This window comes from Leopardus geoffroyi, chromosome B2, assembly GCF_018350155.1.
Source record: "Leopardus geoffroyi isolate Oge1 chromosome B2, O.geoffroyi_Oge1_pat1.0, whole genome shotgun sequence".
Classification (NCBI taxonomy): domain Eukaryota; kingdom Metazoa; phylum Chordata; class Mammalia; order Carnivora; family Felidae; genus Leopardus; species Leopardus geoffroyi.
In genome coordinates, this window is record NC_059332.1 from 133,077,274 (window position 1) to 133,099,407 (window position 22,134).

General features: G+C 35.1%; 1 protein-coding gene across 4 annotated transcripts in view; it reads left to right on the forward strand.

Annotated features, from left to right (window-relative positions):
* STXBP5 (syntaxin binding protein 5) overlaps positions 1 to 19,794 on the forward strand; it is a 173,152-nt gene extending 153,358 nt beyond the window's left edge. For all 4 annotated transcript variants that reach the window (XM_045499950.1, XM_045499948.1, XM_045499949.1 and 1 more), the window contains 2 exons: positions 12,069 to 12,289; positions 14,047 to 19,794. In XM_045499950.1, the coding sequence (XP_045355906.1) occupies positions 12,069 to 12,289; positions 14,047 to 14,088 (263 nt within the window). In that variant the 3' untranslated portion in view covers positions 14,089 to 19,794. The remainder of the gene's footprint in view (positions 1 to 12,068; positions 12,290 to 14,046) is intronic.
* The last annotated feature ends 2,340 nt before the right edge of the window (positions 19,795 to 22,134 follow it).

Here is a 22,134-nt window from a genome sequence, read left to right on the forward strand (position 1 = left end):
GAGCCCCGCGTCGGGCTCTGGGTTGATGGCTCAGAGCCTGGAGCCTGTTTCCGATTCTGTGTCTCCCTCTCTCTCTGCCCCTCCCCCGTTCATGCTCTGTCTCTCTCTGTCCCAAAAATAAATAAACATTGAAAAAAAAAAGAAATTTAGAAATACAACAGATTACTGCACATTGATTTTACATCCTGCAACTTTGCTGAATTCATGTACTAGTTCTAGCAATTTTTTGGTGGAGTCTTTTGGGATTTCTACATAGAGTGTCATGTCATCTGTAAATAGTGAAAGTTTAACTTCTTCCTTGCCAGTTTTTATGCCCTTTATTTCTTTTTATTGTCTGATTACTGAGACTAAGACTTTCAATACTATGTTAAATAAATAGTAATGGTGAGAGTGGGCATCCTTGTCTTGTTCCTGTCTATAGGGGAAAGGCTCTTAGTTTTTCCCCATTGAGGATGATATTAGCTATGGGTATTTCATATATGGCATTTGTGATGTTGAGGTATGTTCCATCAGTTCCTACTTTGTTGAGAGTTTTTATCAAGAATTGATGCTGTATTTTGTCAAACACTTTCTGCATCTGTTGGCAGGATTATATGGCTCTTATCCTTTCTTTTATTAATGTGGTATGTCAAGTTGATTGATTTGTGAATATTGAACCAACCCTGCAGCCCAGGAGTAAATCCCTTTTGATCACAATGAATTAGTCTTTTAATGTACTGTTGAATTTGATTTGCTAATACCTTGTTGAGAATCTTTGCATCCAGTTTCATCAGGGATATTGGCCTGTAATTTTCCTTTTTAATGGAATCTGGTTTTGGAATCAAAATAATTCTGGCTTCATAGAATGAGTTTGGAAGCTTTCCTTCCATTTCTATTTTTTGGAACAGTTTAAGAAGAATAGGTATTAACTCGTCTTTAAATGTCTGGTAGAATTCCCTTGGGAAGACCACCTGGCTCAGGATTCTTGTTTGTTGGGAGATTTTTGATTACTGATTCAATTTCTTTGCTGGTTATGGGTCTGTTCAAATTTTCTATTTCTTCCTGTTTCAGTTTTGGTTATTTGTGAGTTTCCAAATTCCAAAAAAAATGGAATTTGTCCATTTTTTCCCAGATTGCACAGTTTGTTGGAATATAATTTTTCATAGTATTCCCTTATTATAATTGTTTATATTTCTGTGGTGTTGGTTGTGATCTTTTTTCATCCATGATTTTATCTACTTGGGTCCTTTCTCTTTTCTTTTTGATAAGTCTGGCTAGGGGGTTATCAATTTTGTTTATTCTTTCAAAGAACCAACTCTTAAGTTTCTTTGATCTGTTTTACTGGTTTTGTTTCTGTCATTTATTTCTGCTGTAATTTTGTTTATTTCCCTTCTGCTGGCTTTCGGCTTCATTTGCTGTTTCTTTTCTGTCTCCTCTAGGTGTAAGGTTAGATTGTGTATTTGGGACCTTTCTCGCTTCTTGAGATAGGCCTGAATTGCAGTATAGTTTTCTCTTAGGACTGCCTTTGCTTCATCCCAGAGGATTTGAACTGTTGTGTTTTCATTTTCATTTGCTTCCATGTATATTTTTATTTCTTCTTTAATTTCCTGGTTAACCCAATCATTCATTCTTTAGTAGGATGTTCTTTAACTTCTATGTATGTGAAGACATTCCAAATTTTTTTTTGTGGTTGATTTCACGTTTCATAGCATTGTGATCTGAAAATATGCATGGTATGATCTCGATCTTTTTGTACCTGTTGAGGGCTTATTTGTGACCCAGTATGTGATCTATTCTGGAGAATGTTCCTTGTGCACTCGAGAAGAATGTGTATTCTGCTGCTTTAGGATGAAATGTCTGAATCTATCTGTTCAGTCTATCTGGTTTAATCTTGTTACAGTCTTTATTTTAAAATTTAGTTTGTCTGATACAAGGATGGCTACTCTGACTTTCTTTTGACAGTCATTAGCGTGACAGATGGTTCTCTATCCCCTCATTTTCAATCTATAGGTGTCTTTAAGTCTAAAATGAGTCTCCTGTAACCAGCATATTGATGGATCTTGTTTTGTGTTGTTTTTCCATTCTAATACCTATGTCTTTTAATTAGAGCATTTAGTCCATTTACATTCAAAGTGATTACTGAAAGATATGAATTTAGTGCCATTAAGTTGCCTGTAGGGTTGATGTTTCTGGTGATTTCTCTGGTCATTTGTAGCCTTTGTTGCTTTGGTCTTTTTTTTTTTTTTTTTTTTTTTTCTTCTCCACTCTAAGAGTACCCCTTAAAATTTCTTGCAGGGCTGGTTTAGTGGTCACAAACTCCTTTAGTTTTGTCTGGGAAAGTATCTCTCCTTCTATTCTAAATGACAGCCTTGCTAGATAAAGGATTCTTGGCTGCATATTTTTCCTATTCAGCACATTGAATATTTCCTGCCACTCCCTTCTGGCCTGCAAAGTTTCAACGGACAGGTTTGTTTCTGGCCGTATGTGTCCACCCTTGTAGGTTAAGGACCTTTTGTCCCTAGCTGCTGTCAGAATTCCCTCTGTATCTTTGTATTTTGCAAGTTTCACTGTGATATGTCATGGTGTTGACCTGTTGTTCTGTTTTGTTTTGTTTAAGGTGAGTCGTCTGTGCCTCTTGGACTTGGATGTCTGTTTCCTTCCCTAGTTAGGGAAGTTCTCAGCTAAGATTTGTTCAAATAAACCTGCCCTTTTTCTCGCTCTTCTTCTTCTGGGACTCCTATAATACAAATACTGTTTCACTCTGTGGAATAACTAAGTTCCCTAAGTCTCCCCTTGTGATCTAATAGTTTTCTTTCCCTCTTCCTTTCAGTGTCATTATTTTCCATAATTTTATCACCTATCCTCTCCTCTGCTTCTTCAGTCCTCATCATGACTCTATCGAGTAGGTTTTGCGTCTCAGTTACAGCATTTTTCCTTCAGCCTGACTAGCTTTTAGGTCTTTGATCTCTGTAGCAAGGATTTCTCTTGTGTCTTCTGTGCTTTTTTCAAGCCCACTAGTAGTGTTATGACTGTTGTTCTAAATTCTTGTTCAGATATATTGCTTATCTCTGTTTTGAGTAAGTCCCTGGCTGTGATTTCTTCTCAACATTTCTTTTGGGAAGAATTTCTCCATCTTGTCATTTTGGCTTAGTTTCTGTCTTTTGCATGTTTTGAAAGTATGCTATGTTACCTGTATCTGAGAGTAATGCTGTATTATAAAGGGGTCATATACTGTCCAGGGCCTAGCACTTCAGGAAGTTTTTCTGGTATATGCTGTGTGCACTCTGCTGTTGTGTTTTGGCTGCTCTTTCCCACTGGTCAGTCCTCTATAGGAGTCCTCCTTACCTGCAGTGGGGAGTACTTGGGCCTTTAACTAGGTGTGCTTTGATTTGTTTGTTAAAATAAGCCTGAAAAATAAGGGGGAAAAAGCCTGATCCCAAAAAGGAAAGGAAGAGGAATGGGAAAAAAAAAACAGATAATGAAAAAATTATAAGCCTGATTCCAAAGAAAAAGAAGTGAAAAAAGGAAGAAAAAGAAAAAAAAAAAAAAAAAGAAGAAGAAGAAGAAAAAGACTGATCCAATTAAAAAAGAGAAAAGGAAATGGAAAAAAACAAACAAAAAACTATGAGCCTGATTCCAAAAGAAGAAAAAAGAAGAAAAAAAAAAAAAAAGTAAGCCTGGTCCTGTTTTCATCAGATCTGCAGGTGTTGTATTGAAGCACCTCATTTTCAGTGCACTTGGTGCATGGGGGTGCTGTCTGTGCTGGTCTGGAGGAGTCCTGGAGGAGAGGCCTGCTGCATTGATTGGCTCAGAATCACTGTCTTGTCCCAGTAAATGAACAGTGGCCAGGCACAGGGGGTTGGGGTCTGGTGTAAACTGGTCCCACCTCCACTGGTGGCCACTGTGTTGCTCTCTGATGTCCCACTGCGTTGGTGTTTTGGGGATAATGACACCACCCAGTCTCTTGTCCCCAGATAGGGGATCTCACACTCGCTGCTGTTCAGGCAACCCTCACAGAATAGCAAGGGCAGTCAGCTCGCCCTGCACCACAGCTGTCCTGCGTTTTTCTTTGGTACACACCTGGGATTCAAAACTCAAAATCCTAAAGGATCTGGCACCGCAGCCTCTCCATGCTGCGTCTGATGTCCCTTGTCTCCGAAAGACAATCCCATGCCTGCACAGTGCACGGAATCTATGGTGCAGCACCACTAAAAGCAGCAACAAGGTTATATGCCCTCTGGGTGTACCTCTGTCCCCTGCTGATGAAAAGGCCTTTTGCTGGTGCCTACAGGTCTTTCGTCCTTGGAGAAGCAATATAACCTCTTCCAAAAGTAGTCCAAGAAGGGGACTGTTCTCTCCCAGTGCGCCCCAGCTCAGGAGATCCCTACACCACGCTGTGTACTCCGGGGCCAGCTCCCTCCTTCTCCCCAGGAACGTGCACCACAACTCTGCTCTGGAGAAAGTTGCACACTTCAAAAACCTCAGAGTGTGAGCTCCGTGTGCTGTTTGCAAAAACAAACAAACAAACAACAACCTGTGACACTCCTTCCCCAGTCCATGGTCCAGAATGGTTTTCCTCTTGTGCAAACCCAGTGTCACACTGTCTCAACCCCTCTCTCTTTCTCTCCCTTTTGTCTTCCATGGAAAGGATTCCTCCATGCACCACCATTTTTCTCTCCCCCAATTCACTTCCACGCACCTGCCACACTGTCTCCCTCCAACCTTGGAGATCCTTCTGCCAGTTCGTAGATCAATTTCCTGGGTATTCCAGGTGATCTGACTCAGTACAGCTGTGTTTGAGGGACAAGGAAAGCTCAGGGTGCCCCTACTTCTCTGCCATCTTCACTCCTCTCAAGACTGGGGATCTTATTAAACAACTTCTCTTTGCAAGGAACCAAAAGGCCACAGCTTAAGACTAAAGGTGATCTGGAAATAAATTAGCCCTCCCACACACAGACAGATTAGCTTTAAATTATCTGAGTGTACCAGAAAACTTTCAACCTTATTTAAGTATTTTTGCAGACTGCTCAAGTGCTCAACATCTGGCAAAAGCAAATGAAAATGTTCTCTAATGGAAGGTTACATATTGCAAATCCTCAAATTATTTCTAGAAATAATTTTCAAATATGTCATCCAAGTTAACCAGCAACACTAGTGACCAACACCATGAACAATGAAACAGAAAAAGCAGAAACAGAATCACAGGTACTTCAAATATTACAATTATCAGACACAAACTATAAAATAGTTATGTATATTATGTTTGTAAGCATAAGTACCATGCCTGAACATTTTATCAGATAACTGAAAATTATAAAAATCAACACCACAAATGTATAAACTAAAATGAAATTCTAGAACTGAAAGATTCAAAAACAGAAATTAAAAGCTGAGTAGATAAATTTAACCACAAGTTTTACACAACTGAAGAGAGAATTACATAGCTTGAAAATAGGCAAAATAAATGATCCAGAATGTAGCACAAAGAAACCAAAAAGATGTAAAATACAAAGAAGATAAAAGAAATAGAAGTTGCAGTGAGAAGTTCTAACAAGCGTTTAGACTTCTCAACAAAGAAAGAGGAAAGAATGTGAAGAAGAAGCAATATATAAAGACATATGGTTGGAAATCTTTCATAATTGATAGACGATACCAATTCACACAGTCAAAAAACCTAATGAATTCCAAGGATATTTTTTAAAAAATTCACAGCTATATATGTCACATGAAAATAGAGTATATCAAAGACAAAAAAGAAAATATTTGAGGTGGCTAGAAGAAAATGAGGTATCCTTTAACAAGCTATATACTGATTTCTCAACAGCCAAAGATAATGGGATGATCTTCTGTATGTTGACAGAAGACAGTACTTAATGTAGATTTCTATACTCAAAGAAAATAGCCTTCAGGAATGAGACATTTTTAGGCGAATAAATGAATAAGACTTGCCACCACACTAAAGGAAACTCTAAAGGCTGTACTAGTCCTCCATGGAATGTCAGAGATTCAGGAAACAATGTTTTGGAAAGAAAGTAATAAGTTCATGCATAAATATAATGAATATAATCTTTACAACTGTAAAGCAAAGTCTTATGGTATGTGTATACACATATACAAACACAAAGAAAAATAGTACACTCATAAAAAATACATAAATACACAAAAAATCATATAAAATCAAGAGAGTCACAAAGAGTAATTGAATTTAAGGTGATCTGAGATGACGCATTTTTAAAGAGATTTTTTAAGAGTATCTAACAGCTTTTAATAAGCTAAGGATGCATGTTATAATTTCTTTTTTTAATATTTATTTTGAAAGAGAGAGAGAGTATGTGTGTGTACAAGCAGGGGAGAGACAGAGATAGAGGGAGAGAAAGAATCCCAACCAGGCTCCATGCCATCAGCACAGAGCCTGACACATCTTATGAACCGTGAAGTCATGACTTGAGCCAAGGTTAAGAGTCAGATGCTCAACCAAGTGAGCCACACAGGCACCCCAATCTTTGCCTTTTAAATTAAGGGCATAATTACTATGGTTATTCATATTTAAGTCTGCCATCCTTTATGTGTTTTCTATTTATCCCATCTGTTTTGTGCATTCATTGAGTGCACCTTATATATTTCTTTTAATATCTATTTATTTTTGAGAGACAGAGCATGAGTAGGGGAGGGGCAGAGAGAGAGGGAGACACAGAATCTGAAACAGGCTCCAGGCTCCAAGCTGTCAGCACAGAGCCCGACGCGGGGTTTGAACTCATGGACAGCAAGATCATGACCCAAGCCGAAGTTGGATGCTCAACCGACTGAGCCACCCAGGTGCCCCATACCTTATAATTTCACTAAAAAATATATTTAAAAAAATTCATATAACTATTAGAGAGACCATTTTCCCAATCATAGTGGGAACTGCTAATATGCCTATTGATTGAGATACAAAAGCAGACAGCAGTAAAGTCAGTAAAGGATATAGAAGGCATGAACAAAACAATTAATGAAATTAAAACTAATGAAGAGATACAGAACATTGCAGAATACATTATTTTTAAGCACAGACAGAATGGTCATAAAATGTATTTGTAGAGAAATTACATGGGGCTCCTGGGTGGCACAGTCGGTTAAGCGTCCCGACTTCAGCCAGGTCACGATCTCACGGTCTGTGAGTTCGAGCCCCGCATCAGGCTCTGGGCTGATGGCTCAGAGCCTGGAGCCTGTTTCCGATTCTGTGTCTCCCTCTCTCTCTGCCCCTCCCCCATTCATGCTCTGTCTCTCTCTGTCCCAAAAATAAAATAAACGTTGAAAAAAAAAAAATTAAAAAAAAAAAAAAAAGAAATTACAGATGTATGCTGAATTATTTTGAGTAAAATGTCATAATGTCTATAATGAATTTTAAATATTCAAAAATTTTACATATGGACACTCATATGTCAAAAAATGTTACCTATTACCAAAATTAGATAATGAGTATATGGATGTTTATTATACAGTTCTTGTACTTTCCTTTATGTTTGAAACTTACACTTTAAAAACTTGTTTTTTTTTTTAAGTTGACAATGTGTTAGACAGTTTTTTAAAAATTAAATTTCAAAGGATTAAAGTTAATTGTGATCTAATCACAATGCAGTTATGCTTGTAATTAGTAACAAAGCTAATTTTAAATGCCATGTTTGAAAATTAATACAGTTTTTAATAACCCATGTGTCAATTCATAATCATTGGAAAGCATCTAAAGCAATATTGATATTTATAGGGGCGCCTGGGTGGCTCTGTCAGTTAATTGTCCGACTTCAGCTCAGGTCATGATCTCACAGTTCATGAGTTCAAGCCCCATGTCAAGCTCTGTGCTGATAGTTCAGAACTTCGAGCCTGATTCAGATTCTGTGTCTCCTTCTCTCTCTGCCCCTCCCCTGCTTGTATTCTCTCCCTTTCAAAAAATAAATAAACACTTAAAATGTATATATTGATTAGTATATATACAATATTATTAGGAAAAGAAAACATAAAAGTGAGTGAACTGAACAGCCGTCTCAAAAAGATAGAAAATACAGCATTTAATAAACCAAAGAAAATAGAGGATAATAAGACAGTAATGACTTAGTAAATAAATACACAGTAGAAAAAAATCAACCAAACCAAAAGTTGATTCTTTAAAAAACTGATAAAATTGATAAATTTCTGGTGAAACCGAGCAAGAAAAAAGGAAGGCACAAGTAAACACTATCAGAAATAAAAAGAAAAAAGAAAAGAAAAAAAAAGATAACAAAGGATAAGAGGATGTAATCGCCCTAAAGGATCAAAGATAGCAACTTTGTCGCATCTATTTTTCTGAAGCCACATCTCTCTCTCTGCCCATAGCTAGGAAAAGCTCTTTGCTTGTGATTACATTGGGTTTACCTGGATAATCTATTTCTAGGTCCTTAACTTAATCATATCAACAAACTTCCTTTTCCTATGTAAGGTAACAATCACAGGTTACGGGAATTAGATTATGGTCATCTTTGAGAGGAGTGGTGGACATTATTCTACCTACCACAATCATATTTTAAAAAAAAGGTCAAATACTTAGATATACATCTTAACAGAAGATGTTTAGGACCTCTATAGGGAAAATAGAAAATTATAGAAGTTTGTTGAAAGAAGTTAAAGACCCAAATAAAAGGAGAAATATACTATGTTCATGCATTAAAAGATTCTTGGGGCGCCTGAGTGGCTCAGTCGGTTGAGCATCCAACTTTGGCTGAGGTCATGATCTCACGGTTCGTGGGTTTGAGCCCCGCATCAGGCTCTGTGCTGACAGCTCAGAGCCTGGAGCCTGTTTCAGATTCTGTGTCTCCCTCTGTCCCTGCCCTTACCCCACTCACGTTCTGTCTCCCTGTCTCAAAAATAAATATTAAAAAAAAAAAAAAGATTCAGTAAAAGGCATCAATTCTCCCAAAACTGATGTATGTATACACACACAAATATACACTTAATGAAGTCCTTATCAACACCTCCCCCCCCAATTTTGTAACTGATACTAAACTTTAGATGGAAATTCAAAGGGTTTTAGCTCTTCTTTTTAGCCTTGTACTAAAAGCTTTAACCAGGACAATTAGGTAAGAAAAGGAACTAAAGGGCATGCATATTAGAATGGAAGAAGCAAAAGTCTGTATTTGTAGATGACTAATCTTACAAATAGAGAATTTTAAGGAATCCATATATATATACATATATATCTGTATATGTTATATACATTTATGTATATGTTATATATATATTTTATATGTGTATGTTTTATATTTTTATATATATGTTATATATGTATATATAAATTATAAACAAGTTCAGCAAGATTGCAAGGTACAAGATCAATGTAAATAATCAATTGCTTTTCTTCATATACTAGCAGTGAAGAAACTGAAAATTTAATACAGTTCCATTTCTGATAATATCAAAAAGATAAAGTACTTAGGAATAATTTAACAAAAGAAGTGTAAAATGCACTAAAAACTTAAAAACATCATTTAAAGAAATTAAATCATAGATAAGTGGATTGACATCCTATGTTCATGGATTGGAAGATTTAATATTGGGAAGATGGCCATGCTCCTCAAGTTGATCTGTGCATTCAACACAATCCCTGTCAAAATCACAACTATTTTTTTTGAAGAAAGAAACTGTTCCTAACATTTACATGGAAATGGAAAGGATCCAAAACAGCCACATATACACAAAAATTGTTCAAAGAAGAAAAAAGATGGAGGACTCACACGTTTCAATTTGTAAATTTACTACAAAGCTATAATCATCAAGATAGTGCAGTAGTGGCATAAGGACAGGTAATATAGATCAATGGAATAGAATTGAGAATCCAGAAATAAATCCATACATGAATGGTTAATTGGTTTTCTACAAGAATGCCAAGAAAGTCCAAAGGTGAAAGAATGGTCTGTTCAACAGATGGTGGGGACAACTGGATATCCACATGCAAAAGAATAAAGTTGTTTCCCCACCTCATACCATACATAACTCAAAATGGATCAGTGACCTTAATGTATGAGCTAAAACTGTAAAAGTGATAGAAAAAAGCATCGGTATAAATCTCTGTGACCTTAGATTAGCCAGCGGTTTCTTAGATGTGACATCTAAATCACAAGCAACCAAAGAAAAAAATAAATTGGATTTCATTAAAATTAAAAATCAAAGAACGCTGTCAAGAAAATGAAAAGACAACCCACAGATAGTAATAAAATACTACAAATCCTATATGTGACATATCTGGAATCTGGTAAGAGTCTAATATTTAAAATATATAAAGAATTCTCACAACTTAACAGTAAAAAGAAAAATAGCCCAGTTTTTAAATGGGTTTGAATAGACTTTTCTCCAGACAAAATATACAAATGGCCAATAAACATGAAAAGATATACATCATCACTTGTCATTAAGGAAGTAGAAATCAGATAAATGCCACTTCACACTAGAATGGCTGTCATTGAAAATCTGTTCAATAATAAATGTTTGCAAGGGGGGTGGGCAGCTAGGTGGCTCAGTCCATTAGCTGTCTGACTTTGGCTCAGGTCATGATCTCGCAGTTCACGAATTCCAGCCCGACATCGTCGGGCTCTCCAGTGACAGCTCAGAGCCTGAAGCCTGCTTCCGATTCTGTCTCCCTCTCTCTCTGCCCCTCCCCCGCTTGTATCTGCTTGCTCTCTCTCTCAAAAATAAATAAAACATTAAGAAATTTAAAATAAATGTTTGCAAGAATGTGGAGAAATTGAAAATCTCCTACATTGCTGGTAGAAATATAAAAATGCTGTTATCTCTCTGGAGAGCTGAAAGTCCCTCAAAAAGTTAAAACATGACTCAACAATTCCACTCCTTGGTGTACACCCAAGAGAATTGAAAATATATGTTCACACAAAAACTTGTACAAATGTTCATTAACAGCTATTCATAATAGCCAAAAAGTAGAAACAACTCAAAGGTCCATCAACTGATGAACTGAAAAAATGTCATATATCCATTCAATCGAATATTATTCAGTCATTAGGAGGGATGAAGTACCAATGTGTGCTACAACATGTTGGGCCTTGACAACATTAGTTTCAGTGAAAGAAGCTGGATACAAAGACCACATATTGTATGAATCCATTTACATGAATGTTCAGAATAGTAAAATTTATAAAGACTGAGTAGATTGTTGATTGCCAAGGACTGAGAAGAAGCAGGAATGGAAAGTGACTCCTAATAAGGATGGGGTTGTTTTTTGGTTTTGGTTTTTTTGTTTTATTTATTTTTTTGAAGTCATGAAAATGTTAGGAATTAGATAGTGATGGTGGTTAAACAACCTTCTAAATAAACTAAAAGTTACTGAATAATTCAGGGGCAAATTTTATGGTATGTGAATTATATTTCCAGCGAAAGAAATGTATGCTGAGGGAAGAGGGGAAATCTGACCTCAGTCTTTAACATATAATGTAAGACTTTTACAGTAACTTAGATATTAGGGAATCAGGTCTGGATTATGGAGGGAAAGAAAGCAGTGAATTCCTGAGATCTTTTGAAGGGAAAAAAATTGGTCTGTTTGTAAGTGACAAGATAAATGGAGAGAAAGAAAGAGATTCAGCGTATCTACACTTTTGGAGACTAAAGTAGAATAATAAATGAATTCTGCATTTTCTTCTACTTCTAAACCTAAGCACAGTATTTAAAGGATGAGAAAGCATGGAAGAAACTAAATCAAATCTGTATGTTTAATTTATGTTTAATTTTTTGCACACCTAAGTAATTTTTACTGTTATGTAAACTAGTATCAGTATACCTATTATTCATTGCAAGAAAGAATTATTAGTACCTTTTTACACAAGTTTTGTGACATAAACTAGTATAGAGGACACTATTAATGTACATTCTGTTTTTACATGTTTAAAAAACTAAAAAATTATTAAAATCATTATAATGAAAAACATAAAGTGAATATATACATATTTCAATTTATTGTCAATGTCAACCTGAAAATTGTGTTTTAATGTTATCATGTATACTAATATCATATATATTAATAAAATTTTCATTTCTTGAGTTACTCTTTCATTTATCAAATCATTCAGTTGGAGAATCGTCCTCAGGAAAGGCTTCAAGGAGTCTTGCACAGCATATCCCTGGCCCAGGTGGCATCGAAGGTGTGAAAGGGGCGGCATCTGGAGTCGTCGGTGAATTAGCACGAGCCAGGTTGGCCCTAGATGAAAGAGGGCAGAAGCTTGGTGATCTGGAAGAAAGAACCGCAGCTATGTTGTCTAGTGCAGATTCGTTTTCTAAACATGCTCATGAGGTATGTCTAGCAGACAAATATTTAAACAAAATCTAGGTGAAGCAAGTATGAAAATTGTTTTTCTTTTCTTTTAATAGCTATTATATTTCTACAGGAGAACTTTCATTTATTCTCTGTACAATCAAGTTCCTGATTCTTGCCACCAGAGGGAACCACGACAAGGATATGTCTCAGTAGCCTTTGTTCTCTTACTGAAGTTTATAAATTTTGAAGGAACCTGCTCACCTTCAGGCTTTTTGTAAATTTTGTAAATAAAACCAATGGCTTTGCAACTGTTTTTAGAGAATGCAGAAGGCTCAGATGTTACTACTAATTTCCAGAAAAGGAAGTAATTTGCCTCTCTTGATTCTTTAGATCTAAATAACTAAAATTGGCAACCATTTTTATTCAAGTGGACAATACTAAATCTGTCTGTAGACCAATTCATCCAGAGGGCTAATGAGATGGATTTTTACAATGAATTCATCTTGATGAATTCAGAAATCATGGTGGATCTTAGAAACAGATACTTTAAGAAGGGACCCCTAGCTGGCCTTCTTACAAATATGCTTTATTGGCCAGCTTAAGAACACTTAAAAAATTGGATTTCAAGGCCCCTTCGGTAGACTCTACATCTTCATTTTGACACATAGTCTGCCAGTCCTTGATGCTTCCCACTGGGCTGCTGTACACATTGAGTTCCTAGCCTAGCCCTTGAGGACGTTTTTAGTTTGTTACCTGAAGAAACCGTATTAAAATTATTTTTATATTTGAATAACCAATTTATCTGCAGTAGCTCTTTAAATTTTTCATTCAAAAGTCATCTTTTCCTTGCTCAAGAATGCTGACATCTGGAATGCGTGAAAGAGGTAACTTGACCTGGGAGAGATTTGTCCAGGGCTTCAAAGAGATTTGGAGATGCTTTCACAGTGCTGACACACACCTCAGATACAGGCTCGTGACCTTCAATCTAGGTCAAGAATTTTGTTGGCATAACCCTGCATCTGACTGCGATCTCTAATGCATATAACACTTGAGCTGATTTCAGAATATCCACACTTTAAATATTTAGCCAAGAGCTTTGTCTCAAACTGTTAGCTTTTCCCTTGTACCAAATGTTGTTTGTGAGCCGTATTTAAGAGTCTGTGAAGACAACACATTGAGGTGGTTAAGCTCATGGGTTCTTGTATAAGACTATGTGTGCTGAGATACCAGTTTCACTTTTGTGTTACCTTGGGTAACCCATATGAGCCTCATTTTCTTCCTTTATAAGATGAGGAAAATAATAATCTCTAACCCATAAAGTTGTGAGAACCAAATGAAGTCGTGTCGGGAAAGACTGCTGTGTAGTGCCTAGCTCAAGACTGTGGGCTCAGGAAATTTCGGATGGGAGCAAGAGTAGTGTTTCCAACCTCTCATTCCCCGGGTTCTTTAACCTCATTTTGAGTTCAAACCAGAGAACTGAAAATTACCTTATTTGTAAGGTATTACCTTAGGTCACCAAAGAATCTACTGAGCCAAAGTTGAATTATGTCCCATCTCTAAGAAATAAGAGGACCTTCTGGGCTACAGTTCTTAATGGTTACGGTCTTTTTTTTCCCTCTAAATGGAACAGTTCTTACTGCTTTCTACATAAAATTATTTGAAGTAAGCAACATAGTAACACTGTAGAATCCTTCCGAATGATGTATTTTGGAAAAACATAGCAATGATTTATAACATAAATGTTGTCATTCTGGCATTTTTTAAAAATGTTTTTCGTGTTTTCTCCCCTCTAGATGATGTTGAAATACAAAGACAAGAAGTGGTACCAGTTCTGACAGCTAGAAATCCAACTAAGTACAACGTCAGCCAGAAGGAAAAAGAATTTTCCTTTTTTATTTTATCGATTTCACTTTAGGAAAGTTAACATTAAAGGGATGTTCGTCACTGGATACTGTTCTTTCCTAGCACAATCACGCACTGTTTTCCCTCAGTCATGTGGCTTTAACTGAGGAGGAGTGTCCACAGACACTCAAAGTGGAGTCTATGGTGTGTGCCAGCTCTGAGGTGATGGTTTGGGAACTAAGCAGGTCACGTGTTACAGACGAAGAAGCAAAGGGGGATGTCGAGGAGACCTGGCAGGGACTATTCCTGGATCATTCCTGTATTAAACTTGCATATGCCAAAAGAGTTTGTGCTGTCGTATCTGCCTTCAGTGTTTGACCTCTTTGAGGGAGAGGCAATAAGTCAGAGGTCCTGAAGCTGAAATAGTTACGTTTGTGTCACTGACTGAATTATGAACAGCTGTCTTGGACTTTCCCTTCCTTAAACAGACTGGTCATCAGTATCATTAGTGAAAAAGAAACAAACTGTTTGTTACCATATCTTTAGACAGATAAGCTGAATGGTGGGCTTTAAATAATAAAAACATACACATAGTTGACTTGTGTATGGGCTACTCTTGGATTCTTGTTATTGTATATTTGTGTTTAGTCCATATTTTGTCAAAAGCAAAACAAGGTGATACATCACTTTTCATTGAAAAGAAAAGTGTAGAGCATGACTGAACTGCTCATCATTCTGGGAGTTTCCATGTAGTGGCTATACAGTGTGGAAAGTGAGAAAAACCTCCATTGTGGTGAGGAGAATACTTCAATGTCCCTTGTCCTTGTTCTCATTAATTCAGCTAAAGGTGGATTTGACCAAAATAGTTACTGGTTACCTTTGTAGAAATGTTGAAATTGGCTAAATTTTTAATTTTGCTTGAATTTTTATAAAATGTTTAACCAAATGTACCTTTGCATTATTTAATTAAAATTGCTTAAAAAAAAAGTTTCTTTATTTCACTAAAATGCTCAGCTCCCTTTTTAAAATGCCCTTTATTTGCTAACAGTTCCAGTACACTCAGGTGATGAGCCAATTAAATCTTAGTGCACATGCTGTCGCATGGAAAATTACAAGCATCTCTTGTCAATAATTATCTATATAAGAGTCTAGTCTGATGACCTACAAAATATTTTCTGTAGAAATATACTATAAATCTGTACATGTCCTTTCAAGGTTTTCAAAAGCCAAAAGGAAAGGAAAATATGTGCATTTTGGTAACTAAATTATTTCTGTATTGGAGTATAATACAAATGAGACCATCAGTGGACAATAAACGATTGGTTCCTAGAAGAGCATTGCAGACAGGAACGAGATGGCTTGGAAGGAAGTAATCTCATAATGCAGGCTCATCTGAGATTATTACTGATTGTTCTTAAGGCAACAAAGGAGGAGCAAAATAGAAGCATTACACTTACTGTTAATGAAATTTCAATATTTTCTTCTATAAAAAATTGCTTAAAACAGTTTTCCTTTTTTCTGTAAGAGAGAATCAGAGCACAAATTGATAGCAAACTTGATGGTTGTTTTGCTATCCCATAGGATCATTAAAGGTGTATGTAGAACACCTTAATTTCGCACAGTCTGTTAGGCGTTTTTTCCTCTTGGTTATTTTCATTAATAAAGCTTTTATGTTTACATTTTTATAATGTGCACTATGGGATACAAAAGTTTACATTAAAATTTACTTTAAATATCATTATGGAGGGACTAAATATATGTGATAGAGATAATTGATCAAGCCAAAACATTTCAGAAGTCATTTTCAAAAGTTTATGAGTTTGTAGAAAATACCTACAGATAACATATTTCTGTTTAGTTAGTGTCAGCAATATGATGAACATTCAGGAGTTTACAGATGGCTTAATTTGTATCCTGTATTATCTAATAAACCCGTTGTTCCATGATCTGTCACAGGAAGTATTAGGCCCTTTTTAAAGGTACAGTTTTAAGAGTGTCCTCAATTATATCAACAGTTAAAGGATTTGAAGTTGAGAAGCGTTAAGTAAAGTAATAAACTGACGATTCCCCATTTCGTAGAAGGGCATATTAGCTCCAACTGTTTAATTTGCTGTGTTATTTTGTGTTAATTGTACATCAACTTTATTTTTACTGTCATTTTTCCTGTTGTATATAAAATGAGCTAATCCTGTAATTATTTTCAAATAGAGAAGTAGATACATTTATCGGAGATGGACTTTATAAGAAAATGTTAAATCGATATTTTGAGTTATTTTATTTCATTTTTAAATCTACAGATTATGCACAGCAAACTAGAAACTCACTTAGGATTAGAAGGCTTGAAGTATTTTTGAGAATAGGAAATAGCTTCTCTGAGTTATACTTGATTCAGTCTGTAGATAAGAGACAGTCTGCAGTAATAACTAACCCAGGGAATTTATTGTAATTTGAGAGAGAACATCTCTATTTTTTTTTCTTTTTAAGCGCAAAAAGTAACAGTCACCAGCAAGCCAGGATTTCAGGAAAATAAACCAAAAAAAAAAAAAGAGTCAAAAATATTAGAAAAGTGAAAGATGTGTGTGTGCTTCCTCCATACCTCCATATCCTCATTTGAGGACATTATTCTTTGTTTCATGTGTCGTTGGCTCTAAAGTCATTGAAGTATTCATTGATTAGCAGTTTGTCAATAGGAAGTTGTTTGCCTATATGTGCCATATATCCAGTTCACTCTTCAAGCTAAAATTCATATGTATTTGCTTAAAAAGTTATTTGAAATCTTACACTCTGACAAATTCTGTGTATTACATCCATTTGAGGTTTTGCATTATCTTAATCCCCTGGGTTTGCATTTCATTTGTACGGAGCATTTCCAAAAATGGTTATTGATCTGAGCTGTTATTAACTTCTTAATTCAATTTTCTTTATGGATGTGAAAAAATGCTGCTACCTGTCTATGTTATGTGTGGTATATCCCAGTTTAAATACAGTACTTTCTAGTAAAGAAAGAAGCTTTTCTTTTGCTTAGAACTTCTTAATTGTAGGTTTCTCTGAAGTTATTCCTGTAGATTTGTGAGTGTTTTAAACAAGTCTGAAAGTGTTACACATTTTTAGGTTACAGGGGGTGGTGGGGAGACAGCTGAGGGAATGGAAAACACGTGGTAGGCCCCACGGAGTACAAAGTTTTACCCTGAGTTCCATATTCCATATATGTTTTGCTTAAGGCATTTTCTCATATGACATTAGAAAAGCTATATCCAAAGGTAAATTTTTTGTGGCAAAGATTTATTTTACATTTTAACTTTGGGGATTTCATTTATTTGTTTTTGCAAAATAAAGAGCACTGAACTTTAAACTTGAATTTTTTCTGCACTTTTTTAGGTAATGAAAACTTTTTATTATCAGTTACTCCACATTTCTCAGTTAAAATCAAGTGATACATATGTATAAAACATACCAAAATCATGACTATGCTGCTAGCTGCACCTTAAATAATTAAACTGATCATAGTCTTAAAACCTTTAATAGGGCTTTATATAGTTTTCAATTATAAAAAAAATAGTAAGATCATTTGCTGTATGTTTCAGTGTTCTAGGTCTTAAATATTGCAACACTTTCAGATTTGTTTTAAGATCATACAGTAACATGTTATATTTATACATATGGCTAGAGAATATACTTTTAATTTTAAAATAAAATTTTTATAAATGTACTCTTTAATTTTAAAAATGGTGAACTTGTTAAGTTTAAGTCGAAGTACTTAAAAAGTATGTATATTATCCATACAAAAAGTTATGTTTTACGCTTATAATAAGAAATATTGGTATCTCATATCGAGATACAATTAATTTTAAAGAATCATACATTATTCAAACGTCTTCACACATTGACAGGAAAGAAAATCATTACTATGGTTTAAAAAAAAACCCTCTATTGAGCATTTTCAAATATTAATTTTATTTTGGGGAAAATGCCCACAACAATAATTGCAAGATCTTTCTCACTAGCTGCAGCTTGCTGTTGGATGCCTACCTTAACTATTGTTTTAAAATATATATATATTTAAAATAGTTTTCCAGGTATTTTCTTCTACCTTTTTTAAAAATAAATTTCCAAAAATGAAAACAGAGTTTATGTATTTTTGTCAATGAAGGTTTTTATTTTGTAGTTTATAGAATTTGTTCCTTATCAGTTTGATACTTGATCAATATTCCTAGACTTTTTAATCTGTATTTACTTTGAAAAAGAGCACTTCTCTATCTTAAGTGTCCTCCTTTTTTTCTTTTCCCTTTTAGAGTGTTTGTTCTCTTGGATTGAAATTTATGCCCTTAAGTGATTTTTTTTCATTTGCAAATGAATGTGAAGATACTGTTTACAGCTTTTGTTAATTACACTTTTCATCACGGATCAATTTCTTGTAAAGTGCTATGGGGATTATTTTTCCTGTGAATATTAGTGATCTTACTGCCACAGGAGTTTTAAAGGTTCTGTGGACAGAAAATGGTTGTAACAACAACAACAACAACAAAAATTAAAGGGAAAACTTTAGTTTACCTTTCTCAGCTGAATTAAATGGTTTTAATAACTTCCCAATTATCAGGATTTTCACATGGCTTTCTTCAGTTGCTAACACAGTCTTAAATTACTAGGCACAATTCATTTACAAACTGAGTACAGTCCAGGACTACATGTGATTGCTCTTTTTATCGCACTCTTTACATCAGAAAAATCATGAATGTCAGTTTTGCCAGTGTTTTGCAATGAGGATCATAGTTATTAAAATTTTTATAGCGTATGAGATGTAAATAAGTCAGTATTCATTTATTGAAGGTTGTTTGGTTCAGGCATTTAAAATGGACATAGGCTAATGGCAATGGAATCCAATTTGTTCGGGAATTTCATTTTTTTAAATATACTTTTGCTAAGTATTTCATGTTGTTTGAACTTTGCTTCCACTGAAGACAATGTGAGGAGTTAAACATAGACTCAACATGTCAGTAGAAAGCAATGCAAAGAGGGTAAATCATGTTTTAAATTTTTTATTTATTTATTTATTTTTTTTGTAAATAAACGGTACTGTGATACTTTAGGTGTGACCTCTGCTTAATATGATAGTTAGAACCAGAAAAACATTTCTTTCTAGGTATACTATTGGTTCATTGTAAATGCATCACCAAAACAATATTAAAAAGAGCAAGGATAAGTTTTTCTAACATTGTCCACTTCGGGGGCAAGCATGCTTGGTATAGAGCTCTAGCTTGTGTATACCTTAAACCGTGCCCGCAGGCAGTTTTCAGTTTGCTGCACTTTTTATTTTATTTTTTTTAATTTTGCTCAGTCCAGTAACTATCTCAAAGGTAATTGCTGGAGTATGAATTTTAAATACGGTAAAAAAAAAAAAAAAAAAAATCTCTGTGTACTGTTTCATTTTAAACAAAAACAAAAAAGCACTATTGCAAACACTAAAAAATGTGTTAAACTTTGTAGTTATTTTGCATTCCTGTACTTTACAAAATGTCATCACAGCAAAAGGTTTAAAATTAGGTAATGAAATATTTTTGTAAATAAATACCGATAAGCTGGTATTTTAAAAAAATGTATTATAATGTTTCTGGAAAATGTTCATATATATGTATATGAATGTCTCTTTATGCTGAAGGGCTCTGATTGGGCAAAATAAAATACTCTAATCTCTCCTGAAACTAAACAAGCCCTTTTTTCTGGAAAATCTGTTTTAATTTTTTCTCTGAATTGTGGAATTAATCCATTTGTTAAACCTAAGCAAATGGTAGATAAAATAGATTTCTACATTTGCAAAGATAAAGTTAATCAAGCACTTCAAGTAAGACAAACTATTTTTCTTAACTAAGTGAGCTTTTTGGTAAAAGTCGCCTTCCCTTCATGGGGTGAGGGTGCTTGTAGGGGGTGAGAGCGGAGGAGGTAGGTACTTAGCTGTACATGAACACTGCTTGGCCTGTAGTGTGTATGGAATCCCCTGGGCATCTTGTTAAAATACAGATTTGGATTCAGGGCATCTGAGGTGGGGTCGACTGCATCTCTGACAAGCTCCCAGGTAATACAGATGCTGCTGGTCTGCAGAACATAGTTGGAGCAACAAGGCTGTAGATAATTTCCATAACTGGCATTCTGTTAAGTAGTGTCCAACGACTTGTACCAAGAATGGACATCACATTAATGGATCTAGAATAATATAACTCAAGACCAAACAGGACTTCCTTATCATATCCATTGTATTTCCAAGTAAAGAATATAGTAAGTAATTCTCTTGCTAAAGGTTTATTTAGTTTTGCAATCTAATTATACTGCCCACATGGTGGCAGTCGTGTCTCACCTTACTGTCTGAGCCTTTAACCAAAGCTTAGTAGCATGTAACAAGGGAAAACCACAGATGTTGCAAAGATTAATTTTCATTATAATTAATTTTTATCTGGAGAATTATTAAAGTCTTGGATATGGGACAGACAAAATGTCTTCCTAACCTGTTATGAAGTGATATAGAACATTTGGTAGAACAATCTGGTTTATTATCAAAACTTTTAGTGTTTTTCCAGAAAATCTAGGTATTAAGTGATAAAAATTTTAGAAACTAAAGACAGATTGTCTTCATATCTCTGTTCATGGTCTTTTTAAAGAAACGCAATTAGGGTGTGTCCTGTGTAAATGGTACAGTGCCATCCACTGTTTAGATGGAAGGATACTTGTCAATGTAACTCTTCATAGGAATCTGTAGGAAGATTCTGGTTATTTTCCATCACTTTAAAGTTAATATGATTGCTACATCATCATACTTTTGTCAGTTCTTCTTAAGAAACCTCTCTAAGTCATTTTACTTTTCAAATTTTATCTGTTTAAAATCAATACTCTATATTCTATTGACTCAAAACTTACATAAATATTCCAACCCTTAGTTTTAGTCATATTACCTAATTTTATACTATTGTAAGAAGCAAAGCACCATAGCCTTTCATAACAGTTTTTTAAGCCAACATAATACACATTTCATTAATAAAAACAAAGTTGCAGATAATACAGAATATGTTGTTACTAGCAAACTAAAAAAAATCTCAAGTTCTTCATTTTCATGTCTGTTGCAATTTTCTGCCATCCATGGAAGACCTAAAGTTCCGCTTAACAGATATTGAGGGACAATTAACCAACATCTTTATAATTTCAAAATGAGGATGTGTCTTCCCAAGCAGAAGACCGTTTTGTGCATCTCTCCCTGACAGAGTTTATCTTTGAATCTCCTCTCCTCCTCCCTCCCTCCCTACCTCCTCCAGTTCAGTTCTGTCCCTAACCCCAGTGCCTGTCACCCCAAATCCCTTTCCTCTTTGGTGTTTCTTTTAACCAAGCACTTTTGCCAATTTAGGGGGAAATACTATAATTCTTTACAGTTTTCAGAGGGTTCCCCCCCCTAAATACTGGGTGGATTTGTAAATAATTTTTATAAAAAATAACGCTATCTCTATTCCTTGCTGTAACCTGCAGACACTCAATGGGTGTGTGTGTGTGTGTGTGTATGTCTGTGTATGTGTGTGTGTATATGTGTATATATATGTGTGTGTGTGTGTGTATGTATATATATATATATATATATATATATATATATATATATGCGCATGGATATAGAAGAAGACCACATTTTAGAAAATGTTACCACAGATACCATTCATCTAAGCAGAGGTTCTCAAACCTGAGCATCAGAATCTCCCAGAAACCCTGTTAAAACACAGATTGCTGGGCCACATCCCCAGAGTTTCTTAGTAAATCTGGAGTAGGACCCAAGAATCTGTATTTTTAACAAGTTCCCAGGTGGTATTGGTGCTGGTGTTCCACAAACCACACTTTGAAAACCCTGATCTAGAGCAATTCTGTAGAACCAGTTTTCCCTTCATAGCACAGATATTTTGGATGTTTCCTTTACTATTCTCTAATGAAGCTCCTAGATAATAATATAACTTGCCTATACCGGTAATTTTTTTAATTGGTATGTCCTAATACACCAGTACGAAATGAATGTC